Raw genomic sequence first — 14,454 nt, 5'->3', positions numbered from 1 at the left:
GGACTTGGTGGGGGCATGGAGGGACAAGGGCAGAAATGTCCCCCAGGTTCCAAGCACTGGGTCTGCATGGGTCTGACATGAGCCCTGCCCCAGCTGCAAGAAGCAAGCGTACCGGGAGGAAGTGTAGGAAGCGTATAGGGAAAACCAACATTAGAGTTGAGGCAACTAAAAAAAGAGCAACTCCCCTTTCTCTAAAACTCATTCACACTTCATTAGCTCAGACAAAAATATACAGATGTTGGATGAGCCCTGCTAGTACAGACCGAGCCCGCACCAAACACTCCCTCCCCTCCCCTTCGGACTGCATCCACGTAATACTGCAACCCTCTAAGTCAGCAACTACTGTTGGCATCTCAGCATCATTCAAATGTTTCTCAGGGAAGCACCAGCCTGTGCTGTGCCATGCTTTCCCTCCCAGAAAGTCACCATGAAGTTTGCTCGGTGTCAGGCTCAAGGTACCACCTTGGGCTGCTGTTCAGCTACACGCCAGCGGCAGCGTAAAGGTTTTAACCGTTGCTAAATCTGGTGAGGCTGGTGGGATTTCTGGAGCATGCCAGGATCCTTCCCTCACACCTGGTTGCTGGGGAAGCTCCTGGGATCCACCAAGAAGTCCTCGATTTGCTGCAGCCTTCCCGCTGCTACCAGAAGGTCCAGGGGGGCTGCATCATTTCGTACGTTGGGATGCTGGTGACGTTGACAGGAATGGAGATGACAGCCCACGGGAGTCCGTGCTGCTCCAGGGAGCGTCGGATCATGTACCTGGAAGGGGAAAGAAATGATACATACGTGTGAGGGAGAGCTGAGACCCAACTGACACCAGCTCCGAGGGAAAATGTGGATTAAAGGTACTGAATCCACTAAAAATTTAGCTCACAAAGCCCGGGCAGCACGGCACCACCGCATTAGTTGGGAATGAGACTTGTCCCTTCCCATGAGATGCAGATCAAATGTTTCTTGGCCAAGGCACCTTACCCGTCCCTGCCCAGCAGGAAGAGAGCGGGGATGTCAGCAGTCCGCCTGGTGCTGTCCTGGATCATCTCGATGTAGAAGCTGTCATTATCATAGGCGTTATCTGCAATGATCACCGCCCGTCCTCCGTGCTCCTGGATCACACGCGTCTTCGACAGGAACGAGCAGCCCCTGGGACAGAGGGTGACAAATCTTTGGCTGGCAGCTGCCTACAAAACTCGCTGCGTCCTCCAACTGCAGCAGGACCAATGGGGTTGGCAGACAGAAGTGCAGGTGGGATGTGTGCGGGTCTGTGTCCCAGTGTTGGGCCCCTCACTGCAAAGCAGGCATTAAGGCCCTGGAGCATGCCCAAAGAAGGGCAGCAGAGCTGTGAGGGGTCTGGAGCACAAGTCTTATGGGGAGCAGCTGAGGGATGGGTCAGTCGGGAGAAGAGGAGGCTCAGAGGAGACCTCATGGCTCTGTACAACTCACTGAAAGGAGGCTGGAGCCTGGGGAGGCTCAGATTGGATATTAGGAATCGTTTCTTCTCAGAAAGAGTAGTAATGCATTGGAACAGGCTGCCCAGGGATGTGATGGAGTCACTGTCCCTGGAGGTGTTCCAGAACTGTGGAGATGTGGCACTGAGGGATGTGGTCAGCAGGCATGGTGGGATGGGTTGATGGTTGAACTTGATGATCATGGAGGTCTTTTCCAACCTTAATGATCAGCAACCAGCAGGTCACAGGGAGGTGACGCTGCTGGGACAGCAAGTGCCAAAGCTTGCCCAGGAGATGAACAAAACAGGGGCTATTTCCCTGGCACCACGCCTCTCTCAAAACCTCTTTGAATCTATCAGACTCTCAATAGAAAATAAATAGGCACGTACCCCCGCTCCACCAAAGCGATCTGGTCCTGGATGAAGACACCATTGTTCAGCTCTCCACAGGCCTCGGGGGGATCTGCCGGGACCAGGTGGATCTGGTCGTACCTTGTGTTCTCCGAGGACGAAACAAGCAGGGGTGAGTGGGATCAGGAGCACGGCCACTGCTGTCCCCAGCCCTGCTCATCCCCCACTGGGTGCCTCTCCAGCAGGCTCGTGGAAAAGCAATGAGCTCCATTTTTATAAAAGGCTTGAATGCAGTGGGCCATGCAGTGGAGGAACGGAAGGACGGGGAACTTGAAGTTAGTTCTTATACTTACAAACACCCCACCGAAATCCTTGGCCGGCGTGGCGGTGAAGATGTAGCGGATGTCTCCAGGGCTCAGCACTTGGAAATAGAGGTACTCATGGATGCGTAAACCTGTGTGGAGAACGGGGTGGGGGGAGGGGGGAAAGGAGATGGAAACCTTCTGAAAATAATGGAAAATGGCCACTTACTGCTCCCAACCCACGGGGACAGGGAGCACGGGGGGCAAATGCATCCAGGTTTAGAGGGAAGGAAGGAAAATGCACGCAGATCGTGAGGCATGGAAGGCAAATGCACCCAGATTGGGGTGTGCAAAGGGGAAATGCAATCAGGCCAGGGTGCACCAAGGCAAAATGTGCCCAGTCTGGGGTGCATTGAGGGCAAACGCGATCAGGCCGGGCTGCGCTGAGGGGAAATGCACCCAGACCGAGGTGCAGAAAGGGGAAGTACAATTAGGCCACGGTGCGCCGAGGGGAAACGCTATCGGGCCCGGGTGCGCTGGGGAGAAACGCAGCCAGGCTGGGGAGCACCGAGGGAAAATGCACCCGGATCGGGGTACGGGGGTCGCCGGGGGGCTGGGGGCCGGCACTCACCGCGGCCCGGGCAGGAGCAGAGGCAAAGGCAGAGCCACAGCGAGCGGCGGAGCATGGCTGCGCCCGGCAGCGCCACCGCCCCGCCCCGTCCCGTGCCCATTGGCGGCGCTGTTCCGAGAGCGCCTTCCTATTGGTTGGCGGCGCTGTCAATCTCCCGAGGGACGCCGGTGGGCTCCGTTCCTGTCACCTCGTTCCGACACGGCGGCCGGCTCCCGTCACTTCGTCTCTATGGTCGTAGGGGGAAAGAAGAGCGCCTCGCTGCGGCCGCTCTGTCCGCCTGCACCATAGAGTGCGGCCGGAAGCGGTCGCCTAGCAACGCTCGCTTCCCCTCCCGCCTTCGGGGAAGCTTCTGGGCGGCGCGGTGCATTGTGGGCGCGGGGCCTGGTTCGGCGGCGGGAGCGGCGGAGAGGAGAGCCGCCGAGATGATGGTGAGAGCAATCCGGCGCCATCCGTCCCGTCCCTGCGCTCTGCTGCCGGGAGTTTGCCCGCTCGGCCTCCGCGGGGTTGTGGGCGGGGTTGTGGCGGGGCCCATGGGCGTTCGGCTCGGCGGGGCGGCCGGGAAGGGGGGCATGATGGCGGCGGTGGGCCTGGGCCTGACTCTGGGCCTGGGCCTGGGCCTGGGCCTGGGCCTGCTCCGGGCTGTGTGAGGGAACAGGCCCGGAGGTCCCAGCCTAGAAGGACTGAGCGGCAGCGGGGCGTGCTGGGAGCTGTAGTCTGGGAACAGAGGGTGGGGGTCGCTCATTGTTGTCTGCCCTGAGCCCCCGTAGTGCTGCTGGGAAGCGGGCAGGGTGCAAGGGGTGTGGAAGGATCCGGAGTGTTTCCTTTCACGAGATGTCTCCGGGGTGTGGGTGGTAGTGATGCTCACACCCCTTTTTTGCTCACCCCAGGCCCACGGCAGCACTCTTCAGTGCAGCATTGTTCAGTGCAGCAGTCATCGTGTTATATTTTCCCGTGCCTGCAGGCAGTTGCTTAAAACCGGGCATCTAACAACACTGGGCAGTGCTCGGACCTAGGGCTTTGCCTGCAGGGCGCATCTGGTCACTTCTCTGCAAAGGGCAGATGCTCTCCTGAAGCACAGGAGCTTTTGCTGTGGCTTTTGGTATTTCCTAGCCCCTACCTACCTGTATGCTTGAGCTGACTCCACCACAGTTTGCTGTCAGAACACTCTGACAGCGTTCGCCTGCCGTGTGCGAAACGTGAGTGCATTGTTCAGCATCCTTGGGGCCGTGTCAGCTGTGGCTTGAGGTCTGATGGGGCAAGGGCTGTCACGGCTGTTGTGCTGGATGTCTTGTACTGTGACAAAAACGACCTGTTTGCAGCAGTTGTGCAGTTGCTTGGTGTCTCAGCGAGGTCTGTCCTTTGAAATCTGGCGCTGAAATGCAGAACTTCCCAGGGCTGTGCTGCAGGGAAGGAAGCTCAGCTGGTTTGTGGGCAGTGACAGTATGATCCTGGGGCGTGTGTTGGTGCCACTTGGGTGAATGTTATGTTCTGGAAGCGTGTGACGCCCTGCCTTGGTGTAGTGGAGGCAAAGTGGGCTGTGGGGATAGTATTTTCTAAGCAAAGGGATTTCAGGAGGATGCAGCCCTCGCTGGGCTGCGTGTTGAGATTGAATTAACTGCTCTGTCGTGGCTTCTCTCCCCAGCCAACACCGGTTATCCTGCTGAAGGAGGGCACCGACACCTCTCAAGGGATTCCCCAGCTGGTCAGTAACATCAATGCCTGCCAGGTGATCGCCGAGGCCGTGCGCACCACCCTGGGACCTCGGGGCATGGATAAGCTCATTGTGGACGACCGGGGTGAGCACTGCACAGCAGCTTCTCTCAGCAGTAAAATCACAGAATCGTGGGGGTCGGAGGGCACCTCTGGGGATCATGCAGTCCAGGTTTCTGCTAAAGCTTTGGCAAACTTCACTTAAACTGCTCCAAAAGTGGACTGAAGGATGCTGATAATGCGGAGCGGAGGTGCTTGTTGGGACGCCCTCTGTGCAGCAGCTGTTCTGGGCTCTCCCTCTCTGTGGGGGTGGCTCCTTGCTTTCCTTTTTGGCCAGTTTGTAGGTGTGTATCTGGCTATATGAAAGTATGGCACTGACATTCCAAGTCGCGTTGGAAAGGGAGAACAAAAAGTCATTTGGATGAAAGAAACTTGCTTCTAAAAGGAGATTTGAGTGTTGAGCCTGGTGGTAAGACTTGGCAAAACTCAGAGCATGCTGTAGCCTGGTAACAAGTTTGTAACAAGACAGGGAAAGCTCCGTTACATGCTGGGGTTGCATCTTTCAAGGTGCTAAGGGCTTTATTTGGGGCTTAGCTTCTTTTTCTAAATCTCTTGTAGGCAAAGCCACCATCTCTAACGATGGTGCCACCATCCTGAAGCTCCTTGATGTCGTCCATCCGGCTGCGAAGACGTTAGTGGACATTGCCAAATCTCAAGATGCGGAGGTAGGAGGGCAAGCTGGCTGCACTCAGAAGCACAGAATGCAGCAGCATGGTGGCAGCTGGGTGTGCTTTGTGTTAGGGGCTAGGGCTCAGTTGTGGTGTGCTGGTATTTATCCCGGTGTGCTGATATCTATCCCGGTTTCATTACTGATGCCTTCTCTTTGGTAATAACTTTAAAACCCTTTACTGGGTTTTCAGCCAGATCTGGTAAGGGGGGTTGGAAACTTTACTCGTGCAAAATGTCATGGACAAAGGTGGCTGGGAGGTGGGAGACTTCACTGCACCCTCAGAGTGCAGCCTGAACTTGGCTTGTTCTTAATGACTGAAGGAGCCAGCCACAAATCTGTGAGCAGAGGAACTTATGAAAAGAGTTTTCCTCTGGAAGCCTCCGCACTCCATCGATGACACGGAGCGTTTTGTCCGTGCAGGTCGGCGATGGCACCACGTCTGTCACTCTGCTTGCTGCTGAGTTTCTGAAACAGGTGAAGCCCTACGTGGAGGAAGGCCTTCATCCTCAGATCATCATCCGTGCCTTCCGCACAGCCACGCAGCTGGTAAGGCAGCACTGCACCAAGTGGAGTGGGCTCCAATAACCTGTCTTTGGTTTTCTTTCCTGTTTTTTTTTTCCTTTTCTTCCTTTTTTTTCCTTCTTTCTGGGCTAAAAGGCTCTGAAATCTGTGAAGATAACTGTAAAATCCCATCAGAGTTGGTTAAATTTTTTATTTTTATGGCGTAAGAAGGAGGAAACCTCTTCAATGACTGCATTATGTGTGTAATCATTAAAGCAGAAAATATTATAGCAGGTGGATCCGAGCACTTTATGCTTAGTTCGTGACTGAGGTTGCACGTAAATGTGCTTGAACTATACGTGCTGCTTTTGGGTGTCTCTTAAAATTGCTGTACTGGAAAGGATGGAATAGCTCCAATGCTTGAAACGTCAGTGATGGTGAAGGGGGGAATAAAGGATAGCATAAGATACAAAGAGAAGTTGGAGATGTGATCATCTGACAGGCATGAAACATTAATCCAGCTGTTGGTTTGTGTTTTGGCAGGCCGTAAACAAGATCAAAGAGATTGCTGTTTCAGTGAAGAAGGAAGATAAAGAGTGAGTTTCCCTTGTAGATGACCTGGTTGTGCCTTTCTGCCTTCTGCTGTGACTCTGCCTGAGGTCTCGAGGTTGGGATGAGCAGCTGTGCCCCCACACTGGGGTTCTTCTTGAGCTGCTGGAATTTCCTGCTCCTCTGGGAACGATGCTGTGCTCTCCCTTAGGCTGCCACTGCAGCCAGGGATGTAGGCCAGTGTTTTCCTGTGCACGCAGAGGAAGCTAGGGACCAAAATAAGTGGCCTGATTTCTTTTTTCTTGGGATAGTGGCTCTGGCTGAAATCAGCAGCAGTGTTAAATGCTCAGTGCTTCTCTGAAAATCAAACCAGTATTTAGGTGTTGAATAGCTGAAGTTCGAGCTGATAACATTTAGTGAAATGATGCTTCAGATGAGGTGATACTGCTAGAATTGATTCGGTCCCTGTGTTTTAAGCTCTTGCCTGCTTGATCAGACCTTCCTAGCACCTCCATTGAAACTTCAGGCCTTTTGGTTTTTTTCCCCCATTGCAGCGAGCAGAGGAGCCTGCTGGAGAAGTGTGCAGCCACAGCCCTGAGCTCTAAGCTCATCTCCCAGAGCAAGGAGTTTTTTTCCAAGATGGTCGTGGATGCTGTCATGATGCTGGATGACTTGCTGCAGCTCAAAATGATTGGAATAAAGAAGGTGCAAGGAGGTGCTCTGGAAGTAAGTTCTGCTGGGGGCTGGGATAGGAGGCAGTGATTGCAGCTCCTTTGAGTTGACCCTGGCATAAATGCAGCCTGATAACAAAACCTGTTGGGGAGTTACCAAAGCAAAGCACGGCACTCTCAGCTCTTTGCTTCCACAGCAGATATTGTTAGGGCTCCAAATGCTGTTTATATCTTTGCAAAAAAATGAAATCATTTCTGTGGAAAGCAGAAAACCACACAGGTCCAGTTGTATGCGTGAACACCGGGGTGGGAAAAAATGCAAGTAGAACATTGGGAAGGAACAGTTCTCGTGGTGGGCAGGGCGTGGTGGTGGTGTCTGCTTTATACCACAGTGTTGGAATACCTGTCGTGCAGGGGTACTCGGTAGGAAGCTGTTCTGGGGCTGGTGTGTGATGCTCTCTCCTCCCTGTAGCCTGTGTAGGCTTGGCCTCTCACTTGTTCACTTCAGGGGGCAGTGTTGGGCAGGGTTGTCCTGCTGCAGAGCAGTTGCAGGGATGGTGGTGGAGCTTGTGAAAGCAAAGCAGGGCACTCACACGTGCAAAAAAAAAACCCAAAAAACCCTGAAGTGTGGGGCTGTGAATGAGAAGGATCCCATCTTCAAAGGATAGAAATGGGAAAGACATCAGAGGGAGAACAGATTGCTCCGTCCCTTGATCTTGAGATTGTGAACAGCATCTTTCACCACGGTGTCTTGAGGGATAGAAAGGAAATGATAGAAGCTGGTTTTGTGAACAGGGAGAAGAAAACATTTGCTGCTTATTTGCTTCAAAAGTGGGTTAATCAAAGGAGACAGCTGTTGGGGAGCGCTTTGTAAATGAGGACTCTGAAGCAGGGAGTCTCCTGTGGGAGTTATTAACCCTGCTGAGAAAACCCTGGGGGGCTGAGCCTAACCAATATCCCTCTCTTCAAGGATTCTCAGCTGGTGGCTGGAGTCGCCTTTAAGAAGACATTCTCTTACGCTGGGTTTGAAATGCAGCCCAAGAAGTATCAGTCCCCCAAGATCGCCTTGCTGAACGTGGAGCTGGAGCTCAAAGCTGAGAAGGACAACGCTGAAGTCCGAGTAAACACAGTGGAGGTAAGAGCTGAAGTGGAGCAGCCTGTCCCCCTCCTGTGTGTCTGCTGGGTTGTCAGGGGCTGGGCACCCTGTGATTGCCATCTGCACATCTTCCCTCCTGAGGATACCTGGTGTGTTACGCTGTCTGTGCTGAGGGAAGAGCATGACTGTTGCTGCCTTTTTCTCAGATCATCCAGCCCCTTTGTCAACTTGTTTCTGCTGCTGGAAGCACTTGAGCAGATGTGGTTCTTTGTCATCAAATAGAGTGACCTAAAATTGCCTCTGAAAAAGCAGTTGGCTGCGTGGAGCAGCGTTACTGCTGCCTTTGCTTTAGAAGAGCTCTCCCTTGGCTGGGGCTGGGAGGTGGCATTTGCAATCCTATGTAACGTGTGCTGTCTGTTTCTCTCATGCCTTCTAGGATTACCAGGCCATCGTGGATGCTGAATGGAACATCTTGTATGACAAACTAGACAAAATCCATAAGTCTGGAGCCAAAGTCGTCCTGTCCAAGCTGCCTATTGGTGATGTGGCGACTCAGTACTTTGCAGATAGAGACATGTTTTGTGCTGGCCGTGTCCCAGAAGAAGATCTCAAGAGAACTATGATGGTGAGCTGCCTTGTTTTGGAATAAAGACTTCAGATTTAGCTTGAATAGTGCCAGGCTGGTCAGGCCTCTCCCAAAACAAAACAGCAATCAGTTAATGAACACATTGTTCCTTACAAAAATGTAAAATGAAAATAACACGGATTTTTTATTTTTTTTTTCCCCCCAAATGGTTATTCTGTAGAACTGCAGCATACTGACAAAACTATTCCTTGGTGGAACGAACAACTTCAGACTGATTGCATCTGTGCTGCTTTTTTTTTCCTCTGGTGCTGAAATGTATCAGGGTCTGTATGTTGCACGGGTAGAAGTTAATTTTCCCTGCTCCTTGCCTGTTTTGCTGGCACTGTTTTTTTTTCCAAGCCACCTTTGTGTAGCTACTGGACTCCAGAGCCCGTGAGTCAGCACTTAGAAGCATCCCCATCTTTTGCTGTCGAGGATTATTTCTGTTGTTGGTAGCCTGCCTAGAAACACGATGGGAGGAGAGTAGAAGGTGGTTTTTTTCCTCCGAATCTATCCTGCAGGGTTGGTTTTGCATCAGCTAAAAGGCTGGGCTGCCTTGGAAGAGTGGGAGCCTGCTGGGCAAATTTGTCTTTGTTTGTCAGCGCTGGTGATGCCACGCTGTATCTTCTTCCCCTGCAGGCCTGCGGCGGTTCCATTCAGACTAGTGTGAATGCCCTGTCAGATGATGTGCTGGGCCGATGTGAGCTCTTCGAGGAGACTCAGATTGGAGGAGATAGGTAAATGTGCCAGCTGTGAACCCACAGTCCTGCATGAGCTCTCACGATGTCGCTTTGGAAAGCTGGGGTACGAGCGTGAGCAACTTGGAGCATCTCTCGGGGTGCTGGTGTGAAAACAAAGACTGCATAATTCTTTTTATGAGCCTGAGAAAGCAGGAGTAAGCTTTCATTTAAGTCTTACCTCTTTTAGATGCATTTATGTTTCTTTCTTCCTCATGTAGCCGGTGGAAGGCTTGGTGGTATTCTTTCATTCATAACTTGAAAGCAGTGCCTTCTGGGGCCTTGTATATTGCCTGGCTCAGCTTCTCTGTAGCTCCGGATCTGATAGGGTCACTGTGGGGTGGGACAGCTGCAGCCATGCATCTGGCTTGGAAAGAATTTCTCTGTCCCCACGTGGTGTTCTCTGGGGCTAAGCCTGTCGAGAAGCGGCGCTGCTTTTCGATCACCTTAGCCCTTCTTGTGTCTTGCTCTTGGCAGGTATAACTTCTTCACGGGCTGCCCAAAGGCAAAGACTTGCACGATAATCCTGCGGGGGGGTGCGGAGCAGTTCATGGAAGAGACAGAACGGTCCCTGCACGACGCCATCATGATAGTCAGGAGAGCAATCAAGGTAAGGGCCAGCAGAAGTACTTCCCTGCTGGGCCGGACAGGCAGCGGGGCTGTTGATCACACCTGGCACAGCTGTAGCTCCTTCCAGCAATGTTTTCACACCTCAGCATTTGGCTGAGCTCTCTCCGGGAGAAACCTAATGCTCTCAGCCTGCAGAGTGGAGCGTGCAGACAAGCCGTGTCTAATTGATTAACTCAAGTGCTGTTCCTTGGCTAGGGCAGCGTTTTCTCTGCACCATTGCCATCTGCTTTTCAGGCACGCCTGGTTTTGCCTCTGTCAAAGTGTTGTAACTCAGCAGTGCTTGCTGGGTTGTGGTGTGTTCTGTAAACACCTTCACCATGAAGGGGATTGTGGCCTTTTGGGAGCGCTGGGTGGGTGTGCAGTAGATGGGAACAGCAGGGTTGATTTAATGGGCCTGTTAGCTTCTCAGTGTTGTGTGTGCCTGTTCTCTCTGCTTGCTGCCTCTGTTGGTGACTTCTGAGAGGGGCAGGTGCTGACAGCTGTCCCTTGCTGTGGAGGTGGGCAGGTGACACCAAGAGGGAAGCCTGAGGCACATGTCACTGTGCTCTACTTGCAGAGTTGCTGGTCCTGGGTGATGGCTGTTCTCTAAATGTGGATATTTCTGGGTTGTGCGTAATGTGTGGGGATGATGGTTTTTTTTTTCCTTAAGCTTGAGTGCCCTGAGGGGATGGGAAGAAGCATGTCAAGATTTCTGGAACTGCTTTGCTTTCAGAAAGAACATCCTGATCTCTCTACTGAAGCAGATAGGGAGGGGAAAAAATAGCTAGTAGCAAAACTTGGCTGCTGAGTGCTGCTGCAAATCTCTTCCATTCTGAACGCTTCACAACAGCGAGGGAAACTTGTCCAGCACAAGGGTGGCTGAGGTTTGCTAGCACAGCAGTGCAAACCACCCCCCTAGCTTGCAGGTGGCGGGAAGGGGCTGCTGGCAGAGGCCACCTGAGGTTTCTGAGCCATTTGTGAAGCACCCAGCAAAGCTGGCAGGTGCTCCCAGGGGATGGCAGCGGGCTGGGCAGTACTTCCCCTGGGCCTGGTGTGTGTGTGGGTGTGTGTGTATTGCCCCAAAATGCTGTATGCTTTTGGGAAAGGAGGCTTTCTAGCTCTCCCCCTTCCTGGAACAAGAGAGTGAGCGCGGCCTGTTTTCCTCTTCTCTTCCAGAACGACTCCGTTGTTGCCGGTGGCGGTGCGATAGAGATGGAACTCTCCAAATACCTCCGTGACTATTCCAGGACCATTCCGGGCAAGCAGCAGCTGCTGATAGGTGCTTATGCTAAAGCTCTTGAGATCATTCCCCGCCAGCTCTGTGACAACGCTGGCTTTGATGCCACCAACATCCTGAACAAGCTGCGAGCCAAGCACGCGCAGGTAGGTGCACAGCTGGGTGCTAGCAGGGAGGGCCTGCAGAGCTGGTGTCCTTGGGTTGGGTTTGTGCTGGGCTCGTGTCCTCCTTCATTAAACGCCGTGGTTTGTTTTCAGATCCAGTGTAGGCTTGAGGCAGGTTTCTATAAAAGGAGGTGATATGTTTTCCCTTTGATCACAGCTGTCGGATGACTTTTTTTTAGAGCTGGGAGTTGTGATTTGCTATTTAAAAATGCATCGTTTGTCAGGAGGGAGGCTTCTATATTAAACATTGAAGTAATTAGTATGAAAGTTGCCTCGGCGGTGTGTTTTCCAGAGGGGCTGCAGACTGAAGGTCCCGGTTGCTTGAGATCATAGTCTCATCATGAGACAATGCTGAGGTGGAAGGCAATCATGAAGTCTTCTACGACTTCTTTGTGAAGTGGAGCAAGCTTCCCATTTTAAGTGCTGTTTTCTAACAGCTGAGGCCTTTTTTTTTCCCCTTGTGCAAAGGAAGAAAACTCAGGGAGAGTACCACAAGGTCCGGTCTCTGCCTTTGCTCAAGTGTTTGCATGCCTTTGCTTCCTGGTGCACCGCCCTCAGGTCCTGTTGTGCCGTGTAACCAGACCCTCTTCCCTCCTGTCTCACCAGGGAGGCATGTGGTACGGTGTGGATGTGAACAACGAGGACATCGCCGATAACTTCGAGGCTTGTGTCTGGGAGCCGGCCATCGTGCGCATCAACGCGCTGACGGCCGCCTCCGAGGCCGCCTGTCTTATTGTGTCTGTAGATGAAACCATCAAGAACCCTCGCTCCACAGTGGATGCCCCACCTGGGGGCCGGGGCCGAGGCCGAGGCAGACCCCACAACCACTGAGAGCCAGCTCCGTGGCAGTGTCCTGACAGGCCTTGGCGCTCGCCTCCAACGTGCAAATTGGGAAAGAATTGATTCCTAGTTTAATTAAGAGGCCGTTTACCAGATGGTCGTTTTGAGGGCTTGCAGGCAACCACTGCCCTTGTTTAATTAGAGTCAAATCTTGGCGTTGGCAGCGGCAGCCTCCTGTGAGGTGTCGTGGCTCAACCCTTCCTCCACAGCACTGATGCCCTTCGGCTCAGCTCGTGCTGAGCAGAGCCCTCTCCAATACTGGTGGGTGTGCCTGGGGTTGGTTGATATTTATACGTCTTTCTGCTGGGGGTTTTGAACCCAGGTTCAAACACAATAAAACAATGGCAGAGTTTTGGTGGCCAGCTTGGGTTCTTCTCTTCTGAGGTGGTAGCTCGTGGTTCGGGTAGCTTTCAAACTGTTCTCTGCCCTGTTTTTAAAACACACCCGTGTTGGGAAGCAGGACTGACTCCTGGTCCGTGATGGTGCTTCTAACACAGGTCCTCTCTGCACTTGTTCATAGAATCTCTGAATCACTCAGGTTGGAAAAGACCTCTAAGATTCCCAACCCCAACCCATCCCACTGTGCCCTCTGACCATGTCCCTCAATGCCACATCCTCACACTTCTGGAACACCCCCAGGGATGGTGACCCCCCTCCTCCCCACACACACACATGCTCTCTGGGCAGCCTATGCCAGTGCATTACTGCTCTTTCTGAGAAGAAATGTTTCCTAATATCCAACCTCAACGTCCCCTGGCGCAACTTAAGGCCATCACCTACCGGGAGAAGAGGCCAACCCCACCTCCCACAACCTTGTTTACGACTAGCACTTACTTGATACTGCTCAGTAATGTTTCTGCTTGCTTTGTGAGCTTGGGAGCTCCTCCAGTAAGCCCCGAGTGGTGACTGGTTGCCCTGGTTTGTTGCAGTGCTCAGGGCAGGCACTGACCTGGGCTCAGTGTGCCACCCGGCTGGGCCAACACCCCCATCTCAAGAGCCTTTATTCAACCCCCGAGTCATAAAACAGCTCTTCACACTTTTTTTTTTCCTGTAGTTCTTTAAATACACATTGTTTACACTCGGCAAAGTTTCAAAGCAACAACATCAAAGTGCATCTACAGGTGATAGTACCAACCAAAGTGCTAAAACCACGGCCTGGGGCAGCAGCTCCTTGGGGACACCGCTGCCACCCCCGTGTCCCCTCCTCCAGCACACGGAGCCGAGCGTTGGGGTCAGGGTGACCATGGGGTAGGAGGATAGGGACGTTTGGTTCTCCAGACACTGGCACATCGCTGCGAAAGACTAAAATAGACCTAGATTTATATAGAGTTAAAAAAATAACTTAGGAGGCCAACTCGCTACCTTCCGGGAGGGGGTGTGCTGGATGGAGCGCCTCGGACACGGCTCGCCGGGGCCAAGCTGCCACCAGAGCAGCTGCCAGGAGAAGTGCTTGAGAGAAATGATTGCCATTCTGGATATATATATATCGGGAAGCGTGTCCTCTGATTATCTCAAAGCAATGTGCGTTGCTCCGCCCGCTCCCCAAAGCAATCCCACCCGCCCCGACCATTGCACCTGCCTGTCCCCGGCCCCAGCCTGGGGCTGGATCAGAAAACCTCATTTTCCTGTTTTTGGGCAGTTCTCCCTTCTCTTTGCTGCTGTGCCTCGGTCTCTCGTTGCCACCGCTCTCCTTGTGCCGCCGTCCTGCCGTGCTTTGGTTGCAACAAGCCATTTCCAGCTGCTAACGTCACCCTGCTCTCCGTTCTTTTATCTTTTTTTTAAAGCGTTTTGTCATTTGGCACCGACTCCCAAATGCTTTACTCCACCCGAACCTGCAGGTTTTCAACCCAAATCGATCGGCGAGTGCCACGCGCCGGCTCCCGCGCTGCCGGCTTTGTCTTGGCTCCTCTTAGAGCCAAAAGAATCTGCTTTGAAAAGAGCCTCTATCAACATTTCTCGTGGCTTTTTTTTCTTTGCTTAAACCTAATTCAGACCTTTTTGGCTGTGTAAGACCCCTGCCTTGCGACCTGTGGCCCCTGATGACATTTGGGATATTTTTCCCTTGCCACCTGCCTTGTTCTCTTGATCAGGTTGAGATCCTGCTTGGATGGAGCTGACCTCAGCCATGGCCCTGCGCTGCTGGCTCCTCAACAGGCGCACTCAAAACCCAACACATGAGTGAGGCAGACAAACACGGATTTGGGATGGATTTGGTCCCCGAGCTTTGCTGGTGTTGTTCCTCTTGAGACCCCTGTCC

General features: G+C 52.8%; 2 protein-coding genes across 2 annotated transcripts; one reads left to right on the top strand and one right to left on the bottom strand.

The window, feature by feature from the left end:
* On the bottom strand, positions 187-2,947 carry PRADC1 (protease associated domain containing 1). The gene is made up of 5 exons (XM_021395302.1): positions 2,729-2,947; positions 2,149-2,249; positions 1,835-1,944; positions 973-1,140; positions 187-759 (listed from the first exon to the last, which is right to left on the bottom strand). The coding sequence occupies exons 1-5, from the start codon at positions 2,826-2,828 to the stop codon at positions 639-641; spliced, it is 600 nt and encodes a 199-aa protein (XP_021250977.1). The 5' UTR covers positions 2,829-2,947; the 3' UTR covers positions 187-638.
* On the top strand, positions 2,999-12,557 carry CCT7 (chaperonin containing TCP1 subunit 7). Its single transcript, XM_021395299.1, has 12 exons — positions 2,999-3,156; positions 4,371-4,524; positions 5,057-5,163; positions 5,589-5,714; positions 6,213-6,265; positions 6,773-6,944; positions 7,860-8,024; positions 8,422-8,610; positions 9,250-9,347; positions 9,825-9,957; positions 11,133-11,339; positions 11,964-12,557. Exons 1-12 carry the CDS (start codon positions 3,151-3,153, stop codon positions 12,186-12,188), a joined length of 1,635 nt encoding a protein of 544 aa, XP_021250974.1. The 5' UTR covers positions 2,999-3,150; the 3' UTR covers positions 12,189-12,557.

The sequence above is a fragment of the Numida meleagris genome, chromosome 4 (genome assembly GCF_002078875.1).
Source record: "Numida meleagris isolate 19003 breed g44 Domestic line chromosome 4, NumMel1.0, whole genome shotgun sequence".
Classification (NCBI taxonomy): domain Eukaryota; kingdom Metazoa; phylum Chordata; class Aves; order Galliformes; family Numididae; genus Numida; species Numida meleagris.
Note: the sequence above shows the minus strand (reverse complement) of the source record. Positions and strands in the feature narration are given on the sequence as shown.

Excerpts from the sequence above, each read along its gene's own strand:
- PRADC1 (XM_021395302.1), bottom strand. The coding sequence starts at position 2,828 with ATGGGCACGGGACGGGGCGGGGCGGTGGCGCTGCCGGGCGCAGCCATG. Across the intron at positions 2,250-2,728 it reads CTGCTCCTGCCCGGGCCGCG|GTTTACGCATCCATGAGTAC; the intron begins GTGAGTGCCGGC and ends TTCTCCACACAG. Across the intron at positions 1,945-2,148 it reads AGGATTTCGGTGGGGTGTTT|AACACAAGGTACGACCAGAT; the intron begins GTAAGTATAAGA and ends TCGTCCTCGGAG.
- CCT7 (XM_021395299.1), top strand. Across the intron at positions 6,266-6,772 it reads GTGAAGAAGGAAGATAAAGA|CGAGCAGAGGAGCCTGCTGG; the intron begins GTGAGTTTCCCT and ends CCCCCATTGCAG. Across the intron at positions 9,348-9,824 it reads ACTCAGATTGGAGGAGATAG|GTATAACTTCTTCACGGGCT; the intron begins GTAAATGTGCCA and ends TGCTCTTGGCAG.